The sequence below is a fragment of the Hipposideros armiger genome, unplaced genomic scaffold (genome assembly GCF_001890085.2).
Source record: "Hipposideros armiger isolate ML-2016 unplaced genomic scaffold, ASM189008v1 scaffold_6, whole genome shotgun sequence".
Classification (NCBI taxonomy): domain Eukaryota; kingdom Metazoa; phylum Chordata; class Mammalia; order Chiroptera; family Hipposideridae; genus Hipposideros; species Hipposideros armiger.
In genome coordinates, this window is record NW_017731356.1 from 4,098,229 (window position 1) to 4,110,647 (window position 12,419).

Below are 12,419 nucleotides of genomic sequence, written 5' to 3' on the forward strand. Positions count from 1 at the left end.
ACACAAGCAGAGTAGAAATAGTTGTTAGAAAAATAAAGCCTCTGGAAGGCTTCTAAACTAAAACGGCTTTGAAAATCAGTGGAATGTGGCTGGTGAAACAGGGACCTAATTACTCATCTTCACCCACATTCTGGAATCATTTTAGTGATTAAAAGTCAAGCAAACAGATGAGTCAGGTCTGCCAACCCCAAAACACAATTATCTTCTCCAGATCAACCCAGATCGACCAGAAATTGGTGAATTATCACACGGAAATCAAATGAGCAACTTTGCAAATAGATAAGAGATGCAAATTAAGGCAAGGAATACCCACTTCCATTTATCAAATTAGTAAAGGTTAAAACAAACAAACAAAAAGCCCAGATTGGCAAAAATGTGAGAGAAAAGGTCCTGCTTAAACACTAAGTTCACAGCCAGTGGTCATGTAAATTGCTGAACCTTTTCTGAAGAACAGTTTGGAAAAAGATATCAAAGTTTTAAAACTGTTCATTTACCTTGTAATCTCATCACTAAGAATTTAAGAAAATAACCAGAGATGTGCCTGAAAATTTATATGTAAGGATGTTCATCACTTCCTTATCAGGCTGTTTATAATAAACAATTCAGAAGAAACATAAATGTCTTTTACTAGGAGATTTGTTAAATACACTATGTTGTATTCAGATGAGAGCCTAACATGCAGCAACTAAAAACCATGAATTAGAAGGACATTTACTGCCATGGAGGTTGTGCATTCCATAGTGCCAGATAAGCAAAAACAAGTTATAAAGCAGTATGTTTGGTTTAATATTGACTATACCCATATATATGCATATTTTTATATTCTTAGTAAAGAACTAAAAGGATTTTTATACTTCAACACATGAACAGTGATTTTTCTCTGGGAGGTGCTATTACAGATTATTTAAACTTTCATATGTGCTTCTTTTTCATTTTCTGTTTTTTTCAGTCAACTCATGAAATCTTTTATTCATTTACAAAGGTTCTTGGAGCGCTTTCTATGTGTCAGCCTGGGTGTTGGGGCCGGGGTGAGCACTGAGACTGAGACAGACAAGGGGCTCGCCCTCGGGGGGGTCTGTGTGAGGGGAGGATAGGAAAAAGCATTCCAGGCNCAGCATCTGTTCAGTGCTTGCTTTGATGCTGGGGACTGTCTTAAGTGTATCAAATGCTTTGACGCATTTAATCTTCACAATGCACTCTGAAATGGGTACCGTTGTGATCGTGCGCATTTGTATAGATTAGAAAACTGTGGCACAGAAGTTGGAAAGTGACCTGTCCAGGCCACACTGGACTAAGTTGGGAAGCTGGAATTTGAACCCAGGCAGTTTAACTCCAGAGCCACACACCCCTACCCATCATGCCACACTCTCTTTCTGTCCTCCCTATCTAAGATGGTGGGCGAGTTTTCCATTTATTTGAATCTTTGCCATTTTCAGTAAAATCTTTATAGTTTAAAAAATATGGTGCTGCGTAATATGTGTTAGAGTTATTTCAAGATACTTCAAGGTTGGTTTTTTTCTTTACCTTCTGTTTTTCTTGTTGCACGGATGGTGGAATTCTTAAAATTATATTTCCAGATTATTACTTGTTACCTTTAAACTGACCATTTTTCATAACTACGAATAAAGCCATAAGTGAGTTCAAATGCACGTTAAATCTGTAAAAACTCTAAAATACAGGGAGAACATTGTACAGTCAATCTGGTCTCATGCTTCTCTCACTTGTGTGAGGGGAGAATAGGGCGTGGGCAGAAGTGTCTGGAGAGGAGCCAGTGCCCGCTGTTGGAGTCGGGCTATAAGGAAGCTCGTGTTTCACGCTACAGAACCTGGACTCCTGTCGTCAAACCTTCCAACACAAGGTTTCGGCAAAGAAGTGAGATGATTAGATTTGTTTTTAAAAACATCCTTGCAGCATTTTGTGAGGCAACTTGGCCTTGGGAAAAGCTGGCGATAGAGAGGCCAGTTAGGGCGCCGTTGCAATATTTCGGGTGAGAAATAATGAAAGCCTGACCTCAGGCAATAGCAGTAGGAAAAATGGGAGTGGAGAAGGTGTGGTGGGAGTAACGTGTCTCGGGTGAAATCTACAGTCCTGGAAGACTAGTAAATGCTGGGGGAGAGGAAGAGCGAGGAGTGGAAGTTGTCACCAGAAAGAGTGACCTTGGGTGAAACAGGTTGTGTTGGGAGTGGGACAGGGGTGGGGCGGGCAGAATGTGGCAGGGAAATATGTCTGGGGTTGGTTTGGTACAAGTGAAGAGCCAGAAGGATAGTCACTGTATCATAGCCAAAGCATGATACAGAAACGGTTGAAATTTGCAAAGTAGAGCCCTCCAATAAAATGGAAAGGTAGGGATTTATGGGAGGTTTATATGGGAGAGTGGAGCTGAGCGCTTGGAAGTTACCGGTATAAATTGCATCTGGGGCTAGAGGGGAAGGGTGGGGTCAGTCCAGGTAGAGTTGCCATCTTTAATAAAACAACAACAACAAACAAATAGGACAATCAGTTAAATCTGAACTTCGCATAAACAATGAATAATATTTTTAGTATATTCCATGTAATATTTAGGCTATACCTATTCTAAAAATTATTTATTGTTTATCTAAATTAAAATTTAACTGGTCACCATGCATGTCCCCTGATAACCTTAACAGTGGCTGCAAACAGAAATGCCTACGGGACCGGGAAGGCATTGCCCACGTGAGGTGCTGTGTGATGCACAGTGGAGGGTGGTGCAGGCGGGGCAGCCTGGAGCACCTGTGTCTCATCGCTGGGGGCAGCTGCTGCCCAGCTCCAGCTGATTGGGCTCTCACATATGGCCTCAAGGGTGTCCAATATTCTAATGTTTCCAAACAGAATAGAAGCACACATTTTTAATGTGAACTATCCCAATTTTAAAAGAGGACGACCGAGGCAAAGAAAAAAACATTGTGAGGCACGGAGCAGGCCTGTGGGTTCCCCAAGGCAGATGGGCCACTGCTTTACAATCTCTAATCTAATCTTTGCAGAGTGGGCGGGGCAGGTATTTAACCTGCAAATTACGGTACTTTGCAAAGTCAGGGTGTGGGGAGGGGATGGCAGCAGGGGGATGACTCCCTCATGCAAAAGGGAAGATGTGGAAGTGATGACTATGGCCACAACTCCATGATCTTGCTCCTCAGTGCCTGAACGTGTCTCATGGCCATGGTCGCCATAGCGAGGCAGTGGCCAAAGCCAACAGAGGGGTGCACCCAGTGCACTCTCGCAGGGCCAAAGAGATGAGCCTATCTCACCAGCCTTTCAGGTAGCACGAGCAGCTATTGGGGCTCTGAAGGCTTTCATCAGAAAATTGTGGGTGGAAACTTCCTGGGCTTTGCACCGAGCTTCTTGAGGCTTCTCACCTTCAGATACAAAGTGAGTGGGTGTCTCTCTGAGAAGTAGAATAAGAGAACGAAAGAGAGAACGAAAGGTGTTTCCCTGGGCTATGGAAACTCTATAAAGACGGAGCCGGCTTCCCCTCCCTTGGGCAGTCAGCAGCAGAGGTCCCTTCCTTGATCCCCGGCACTCCCCAGGATCGAGAAGGAACACTTTTGCCGGAGGCAGCCCGAGGCACCGGCTGCCATGCAGCAGCCCTTGAACTACCCATACCCCCAGATCTACTGGGTGGACAGCAGTGCCAGCTCTCCCTGGGCCCCTCCAGGGTCAGTCCTCCCATGTCCGTCCTCGGTGCCTAGAAGGCCTGGTCAAAGGAGGCCACCACCACCACCGCCGCCGCCACCGCCGCCCCCATTGCCGTTGCCACCACTGCCATTGCCACCTCTGAAGAAGCAAAGGGGCCACAGCACAGGCCTGTGTCTCCTTCTGATGTTTTTCATGGTGCTGGTGGCCCTGGTTGGATTGGGGCTGGGGATGTTTCAGCTGTTCCACCTACAGAAGGAGCTGGCTGAGCTCAGAGAGGTAAGCTGGCTGTGGATTCTGTGCCCCGGGGCTGGGGGGGAGGGGGCACACAGCTCTGTCACTGTGGAGGGGTCCACATGGACCACCGTCTTGCAAAGTGCTTTCTAAGTCTTTCTTCCTGTCTTAGAAATAAGACGATTCTAGTCATTCCATTCGACAGAGAATTGCAGGCAGCTCCCAGGATGAAAGGAGTGTTTTCTGTTGGGGAAAGAAAGGGTTAGGGGGTCACAATAGGGCTGGCAGGGACAGATCTCCCTCTGTCCTTTGGCAAGTCAGCCAGTGGAGCCATGTATTTAGTGAGCCAAGAAAGAAAAGGAGCTTGGAGTCTTGTGTAGAAGTGCATCTGTTCCAATGGCCAAATCTAATTTATTTATTTATTTTTTGAAAATGCTTAAAAATATTGGAACTATTCAAAAATCAAAAAGCTGAGGCGTGGGGAGGCACCACGGCTTGGCCAAAGTCAGAGTCAGAAGAGGTTCTGAGGTAGTTAGAGTCCCTTTCTGGGGCTGGGTTTATTTGACAATTCTGCCTCTTTGGCTTAAAGAACTTCGTATTTATCACGTGTCTTTTTCTTTTTTGCCAGTCCACCAGCCAAAGACATATAGCATCATCTCTGGAGAAGCATATAGGTGAGTGCTTTTATGCATGTCGGTTGAGTTTCCAAAGATAGCCCTCAGAGCTGAACCACACGAGGGGAAGGCTGGAATTGCATCCATTCGCAGGCATATACATACTGGCTGATTTGGAATCTCTGGTCATTTGGGTTCCTTGCACTGCCCTGATCTAGGAAGTGAATTTAATTGTTCTAAATCAGCGTATCTGGGTACTGCACAGCATTCAAAAAATTTCCACTTGCCTTTGGGAAGAGACACACACACGTCCACCCTTGGACCCTTGCCCCCGAGCAGCTGGCCCCAGGCCAGGCCCCTTCCTCCAGTCTCCTAGTTCCCATGCACAGGGTAACGGCTGTAAGTCCTTAGGAGAAGGGAGAGTGAAGGCAGAGAGAGATATTTCTAGGGAAGGCCTCTCCCTCTTTACACTCTCTAAGAGATTCCTCANTGGGAGAGCCTGAGGGACTCAGTGTTTTCTGGGTCTCAGGTTTTGGAGTACATGCTTTCTCTCGTGTAGGGTCCCCATTCTAAAGTACTTGGTTTTAGCTAACACTCAAAAACCACAGTCTTCTGGGTTGCACCTTCCCCAGATTTGTAGATGGCAAAACTTAGACACCATAAGGATTAAATCAAAACAACCTTCCTGCTTGATTCAAGGAGTGTGTGAGACAATAACATTCCACCCTTCTTTTTGGACAAGAGATGTCCCTAGGTCGTGGATCTCTTCAGATCCAGTGTGGACTACGTGTCGTTTTTGGGTCACATTCAATCAACTGTCAAGCGGACACTGACCTTGTGACATGAAGCTGCCCACCAGTCATGAGCAGACGCCCCCTGCATGCCCGAAGCTCAGAGGACATGAGGGAGGGAAAGAGAGAGACACGAATGCACAAGAAACCTCTGCGCTTAATGTATACAACAGGTGATCACTCTGAGATCTTGCGTTGATGGAAACAAGATGCTGCAGCTGAGATGATCTGTAGAGTTTGGGAAGGTCTTTCATCTCAGATTTCCAACTGGACCATGAGGATGTTATACTGGACGACCATACAGTGTTGAAACTCAGGGCAGGGCCATGCCTGACACAGGGACGCATGGTAGATGCAGAATCAATGCATGAATGAATGCATGAATGAGCGAACGAACAGATGACTGAGCGCTAAGATGAATTTTAGTTCCAAGTCCCACGACTGTGAACACAGGGATCTCGCTCCAGGAGTGAAAACAGTCCGTAAATTCCGGAAGATGTAAAAAAACGGAGAACAGAAAATACACGTCTGTGAACTAGAGAAAGGGGCTCTTGGGCAGGAGAAGAGATTTCTGAGTGGCGAGGTCATGACACTCAGCTTCTGTCCCCAAGGCCTTCTGTGAAATGAAGTGCTTCCTGCCACCCTCTGACCACTTCCTCAGTATCCCTCCCACCCCACTGCTCCCCACGCCTTACTCTGTGGAGCTGGAGCTGAAACAGAGCCAACTGAAGGAGTGTCTAGAATGAAACGGCCTCAGGGACCACGGTTACAGGGTCCTTATCTGTGTTTTTATTCTCTGCCCTGACCCTCTGCAGCCCCTTTTATCACATGGTGCCGTTAACCTGAGCCCAGGGAGAATGAGCAGGACCTTTGAAGAAGGACACACACACACACACACACACACACACACACACACACACACACCCCAGGACGCTGGTGCGAGAGAAGTGCTTGCTGTACAGGAATCTGGGAGGTGCAGAGCTGCCAGGTGAAGGAACCCCAGGACCTTTGCTTCCTCAGCTGGACGCCCCATCCTTGGAGGATGCGAGCCCGAGCAGTGCCAGCCCAGGGGGAGAGCTCCCTTTCTTTATAATCCAGTGACCTTGATCCGTGAGAGATGAGATATGCAAGGATGGAGTGCCCCATGGGATCGGGCCACCTGTGGGTCAGGTATCTGCAAAGCGGGCACTGACGTGGACAGTACCAGTCACGTCCTGGGGATACACTCAGGTGTCTCAGTGCATGTTAAAGCCTGTTTAGACAGGGGAAGGGTAGACCAGATAGCGGTATGCAAAGGTTAACCTCTGCAGCGGTGATGGGGGCGGGTTTCTGAAGCTGCCAATAAGAGGACAGGCAGACTGGCCTCCATGGTCATGAGGTGTGGGATAGCAGACAGCCAGGGAGGTGCCTGGGTAGGCTGGTGAAGCATTTGTCAGGGGGCTGCATCAGGGGACTCAAGCAGGTGCTGGGGCCGGGGCACAGGGAAGAGAGTCTGGGGCTGGAGGCAGGCTTTGGGGAGACAGCAGCCAGCAAAGCAGGACCCAAGTATAAGAGGACGGGACAAATGGGCAGGGACTTGGAGATAGGGGAGCAAGATTCCACTCCTGGATGGCGGTGTGTTCTGGGCCCTGGAGCTGAACAGCCTGGGTTTGAATTCAGGCTCTGCCATTTACTAATTTTGTGTGTAACCTTGGAAAAATGATTTAAACTTTCTGAGCGTCAGTCTCCATATCTGCCCATGGGAATATTTAACCTCATAAGGCTTCACAAGACAGTGGGTGTCTGAGCTGTAGGGTGGCTTTGGAAGGAAGAGTTCACCAGGAAGAAGAAAGAACTTTGTGGGCAGAGGACACCCCAGGCCTACCTTGGGGACATTGGGCCAAACCAGGCAATTAGAATAAGATAAGAGGGTTAACTGAATGAAGGGAACAAACCGAGGAATAGGCTGGAATGACGGCGAGATGCCCAGGAAGTGGGGGGGAAATCACATGCCACGCAGCCTGGGGTCCCCACCCAGAGTGAGGCGCAGTGAGGTCTGGGAGGCAGGAGCCCCCGGAGTTGAGGTGTGGGCTGGTTCAGGAGCTCCTGTCGTGGAAGGACACAGCCTTGGCTGGGCCCGTTTCCTTTTCTGTCATTAGAACAAGTGACAACACCTGGGTTGCCTGCCTTGTGGTGGGGGTTGGAGGGAGAGGGGGTTGGACTCTGAGAGGCCTCAGTGCCTGGACTATAAGTGCCTGGAAGAAGGTAAGAGCAGCTTGTGGTGGAGAATGTGGCTTTGGAGGCAGGTAGACCTTTTAACACAGGAGGCGCGTGGAGACAGGAAGCATATTGGGGTTGGTCCTGGTGGTGGTGGTGGTGGTGGGGGGACTTTGCAAGTGAGAAGGAGGAACTTGGCTTGGAATTCAGGGTGTATGTTGGGGGAGGGGAATTATTGGTGAAAGGCAGTCTAAAAGCACCTGAGAATCTGAGGGACGAGAGGACAGCGGTGATGAGGAGAAAGGCTACAGCAGCGGTTCTCAACCTGTGGGTCGCGTCCCCTTTGGAGGTCAAACGACCCTTTCCCAGGGGTCACCTAAGACCATCGAAAACAAAAAGATATGTACATTACGATTCATAACAGTAGCAAAATTACAGTTATAGAGTAGCAACGAAAATAATTTTATGGTTGGGGGTCACCACAACATGAGGAACTGTATTAAGNTTGGGGCCGGGGTGAGCACTGAGACTGAGACAGACAAGGGGCTCGCCCTCGGGGGGGTCTGTGTGAGGGGAGGATAGGAAAAAGCATTCCAGGCCTGGGGTGGCATGTGCAAAGACCCTGGGGCAGGAAACAGTCCTCACCAAGGTGTAGGGCATACCTCTAGCTTCTTTATTCCAGCATTTACCTGGCAGATATTTTTTATTGAGTGCCTTCCATGAGAATCACATGGTACACAGTTCTGTGAGGGATATAAAGATACATGACATGTGGTGCTCTGTGCTATTTCCTGTCAGAACATGGCTGAATGCCAGATCAGCTGCACAGATGGCTTGTGGTGTAGGAATGCAGACGGGGCTCGGTTTTGCTTTTCTGTTCATTAACCCCTCATTCATGGTGGGTGATGGTCTCGGGTGGCTCCAGAGGTAATGATGGCTTGGGTGATGTGAGTTTTGTAGGTTAATCATACTGGGCCTGCTGTGGACAATGGCCATTCTATGGATCTTTCTAGAATGTCTCAGCTCAACTCATTAGCTAAGTGGTAGCCCTATTTGGTTAAATATTTGAACTCAGAGAAGTAGTGAGAACTATTGCCTATTTTAAGTCCTTCCATTTAATTTAGCAACCCATTTACTGGTCATGTTAGAAACTGAGCTAAACATTGGTGGGTTGAACATGTAGTAAGGAATTTGCCATTTATTTGGCAAGATAAGGCAACTTATACAGTTACTACAGAAAACGAGAGTCCGAATTGACAAGGGAGGTGAAGAGAGAGTGATTCTGGATTTCAAAGAAGGGAGAAATCGTATTTGATGAAAAAGGCTTGGGAGGGTTTCTCAAACACAGAGGTATTTCCGGTGGTATTTGTAGAGTTGATAGGAATTTGACGCCAAGATCATCTGGGAGGCTGTTCCAGGCAGAAGGAACAGCATGAGTGAGGGCACAGAGGCAGGGAAGCCAGGCACATTCAGGTCAGACCAGACCCCTGGGTGTGTGCAGAGTCCCTTGCGAGTGATGGAGGAGATAAGGCTGGACAGAGGCGGAGATCATGTGCTAGGGGAAATGTACTCAGTTACATGCCCAAGGAGGAGCCATTCGAGGTGCTTGAGACCTCAGGATCATTAATTTGGGGCAGATGGTAGGATGCCACTGGGCGAGGACCTCGTGGTCAGGAGATGTGTTAGAAGTCGTCTTCAGCCTCTGTCCTGAGAGTCCTAGGGATAGCCGAGCCAGACCAAAAGGGGCCTTGGATTTGGAGTCAGGAGACCTGAATGTGGGGGCGTCCCACTCTGACACTGAGTAGCTGAGTCTTCTTGGACAAGCCACGCAACTTCTAAGCTCATTTTGCTACCTGTGAGGTGGGACCATAATCTCTACCTCACAGTGTTGTGGCTGGTTCTAAACGCAGTAACTGATAGGACAGCTCTTTATAAACCAACCTTTCCGTTGTTTTATTGTAACGTTATAATGTATACCTATGACAGGGTTAATTGGGTTTATTTTTCACCTCTCTGAAATACAGGCAGCTGTGAGGTTCACAGTTTGGATTTGCATGATGAGTATATGTTAGACTGCTGCTGTTTATGCTTTAAAAGAATCTCTTTTATGTAAATGTCCTGTTTAGAGTCTGACCTAAAGAATAGTTGGTATCTCATTTTTACGTATAATCTTTCATCTCTCTGTATTACAGGTCACCCCAGTCCATCCCCTGAAAAAAAGGAGCTGAGGAAATTGGCCCACTTAACAGGTGTGTATGTGGAAGGTGCAGGTGGGGCTGGGCGCCTTTTGTAGAAACAGAACCACTGGTCAGTGTCTGTCTGTTACTGGGATCTGGGGGAGCTGGTGATTTGAAACCCAAGTGGTTATGTCTTTCTCACCAGGTCAAACTCACACACATAGCAAGACCCCACACTGGGTGAGGCCCAGCTCTAAGCTGTGGAAATGGAGACATTATGACATAATCCCCACCCGCCAGGAGCTCACGTTTTTCATCATTCCAAAGAATCTTAGGGGACTTGGGGTGTAGGTCCACAGGGTGAGAGCTTGGGGAGGTGGGAAATGATAAGCTATTTTAGTTAGTGCTTCCCTGTTTTTTTGGAAGAACTACTCTCAGCTTTGTCCAAGAGTGGAACTAGGAGTGAATGGAGAGGCCCCGTCCTGGCATTAGTGGGCTGTCAGCAGGTGGTCGTTCCATGCAGTCAAGTGGTAGCAACATGGTAGGGTCACTCCCTATCTGAAGTCCAGGAACACCTGACAAGTGGATAAGTGTCACAGAAAGTAGAGTCCCGCCCGTGTGCCATGGTCCCTAGAATTATTTCGGCAGAGGCTGTAGAATGACCCAGGTTGGATCGACAGACATCTATAGAACACATATGTGAGTGTGTGTGTGTGTGTGTGTGTGTGTGTGTGTGTGTGTGTGTGCCCAGCCTTGGGGACATGGTGATAAATCACACATGGTTCCTGCCTTCAAGGAGCTTAAAATCTAATAGAGAAAGACAGGTCTACACGTCATCATTTCAGTATTGGACAGTGTTCTCTGCTTATGGTGTGAGGATACAAAGGAAAGGGGATTTTAGCCCAAACTGGGGGACTGAAGGCGAGGAGTTGGACCAGATGATCCCTGGAGTCCTTTCCAACTGTAGAACTTCAGAGTTCCTTGGATTTGGCTCTTCCCCTCATGGAGTGACCTCAAAGCCTAGTTGTTTTGGTGCTAGTTCTGAAGATCATAGAACCTTTGTTCTGGAAAGCTAAAACCATCTAGACAATAAGTCTTCCCTGGACTGGATTAAGGGTATATATTACTGTCCAGTTGTGTGGATGATAAAATCGAGGCAGGCAATCTGATGAAGGCGTTGAAGGGAAAAAAACATTTGCTCAAAAGGAAGGACCCACCCTTTTGCGTCGGACGCCTCGTGGGTTGGGCGCGAGAGGGTTGCTGGCTGAACGCTCCTTTCTGATTTGGTTGCAGGGAAGCCCAACTCAAGAGCCATCCCTCTGGAATGGGAAGACACCTATGGCATTGCCCTGGTCTCCGGCGTGAAGTATAAGAAGGGCGGCCTTGTGATCAATGACACTGGGCCCTACTTCGTGTATTCCAAAGTGTACTTCCGGGGTCAGTCCTGCAACAACCAGCCCTTGAGCCACAGGGTCTATGTGAGGAACTCTAAGTATCCTGAGGACCTGGTGCTCATGGAGGGGAAGATGATGGACTACTGCACTGCTGGCCGGATGTGGGCCCGCAGCAGCTACCTGGGGGCCGTGTTCAACCTCACCACTGCTGACCATTTATATGTCAATGTGTCTGCGCTCTCTCTGGTCAATTTTGAGGAATCTAAGACATTTTTTGGCTTATATAAGCTCTGAGGAAAGCACTTTGGGGTTGTCTCCATTATGTGACAGGCACTGAGAATGTTGTCTTGGAGGAGGGTCTACTTAGGCCCACCCGAGGTCAAGTGAGAAGATGTAAGCTCTGAGGACCTTGAGATTGAGACCTCAGGGTCCGGTAGGCCTGCAGTTCCTCATCTCACCTAAGGCCCATGAGCCAGACAGGATGAGGAGTATAACTGATGGACATAACCCTGTGGGCTGCCAGGTCAAGATGCAGACTCCGGGAAAAGCAACTGCCGGGAGGTCCTGCATTCATCTGCAGAGGCCAAGAGTGTTTGGCACGTTGAAAAGAACACCTCTTTGAACTCACCACCTCTTGGGGTGGGTCTACTGTCTACCTCAGGGGAGGCTGTCTTTCAGATATATGGATGTGACATGAGTGTGTAAGGGATGGCGAACGAGGAAGCTTGCATGATAAGCTACAGAGACGAAGTGGCCAGTGTCCCATTGGCAGCTGCTTTACTTCTAAATCCATAGCCTGAACTGCCAGGCGATGCTACCAGAGAAGCAACGGAGGTCTTTGGGGGACTCAGTCCATTCCCTATACAGCATGTATATTTCCAGTGCAATTGTAGAGGGTGTGTGTGTGTGTGTGTGTGACTAGAAGAGTTACATTAAGTAGAGAGGATGCGGAAATGGTGAAGAACGTGTTAGGAAAATATGGGGTGCATTTGGTGGTAGATTTTGAATGGTTCTTGGCAACCAACTCTAACAGTCCTCAGAACTCTTTTGTCAGCTAGCAATGCTGTTTTCCTATAATATAACTGGTATTTATATACATTTTGTGCATTTTTAAAGAAAAGAATATATGTAATAAAAACTATATTTTAGAATACAGATAAACATTACGAATGTACTTTTTAAGAATCACTAAGATTTTTTTTTTTTCCTAATTATTTCTTTCTTCCATGGCTTCTTCATTCATTATGACCTAAGGCCACTTTAAGGAGCGTTTGCTGGGTGAGGAGAGCTGTGAAGCAAACCTCTCCGTCTTTGTCGGGCCTTCTTTCCTTTTCACGCTATGGTCTCTTTCCTCTCCATCTC

At 47.7% G+C, this 12,419-nt stretch overlaps 1 protein-coding gene across 1 annotated transcript; it reads left to right on the plus strand.

Moving 5' to 3' along the window:
- The first annotated feature begins 3,392 nt into the window (after nucleotides 1-3,392).
- On the plus strand, nucleotides 3,393-12,108 carry FASLG (Fas ligand). The gene is made up of 4 exons (XM_019647083.1): nucleotides 3,393-3,930; nucleotides 4,514-4,559; nucleotides 9,679-9,735; nucleotides 10,957-12,108. The coding sequence occupies exons 1-4, from the start codon at nucleotides 3,595-3,597 to the stop codon at nucleotides 11,349-11,351; spliced, it is 834 nt and encodes a 277-aa protein (XP_019502628.1). The 5' UTR covers nucleotides 3,393-3,594; the 3' UTR covers nucleotides 11,352-12,108.
- Nucleotides 12,109-12,419: the final 311 nt, after the last annotated feature.

Bases quoted from the DNA above. Each gene is read 5' to 3' on its own strand.
- FASLG (XM_019647083.1), top strand. From the start codon at position 3,595: ATGCAGCAGCCCTTGAACTACCCATACCCCCAGATCTACTGGGTGGAC. The intron at 3,931-4,513 runs GTAAGCTGGCTG...CTTTTTTGCCAG, and splicing joins AGCTGGCTGAGCTCAGAGAG to TCCACCAGCCAAAGACATAT. The intron at 4,560-9,678 runs GTGAGTGCTTTT...TCTGTATTACAG, and splicing joins ATCTCTGGAGAAGCATATAG to GTCACCCCAGTCCATCCCCT.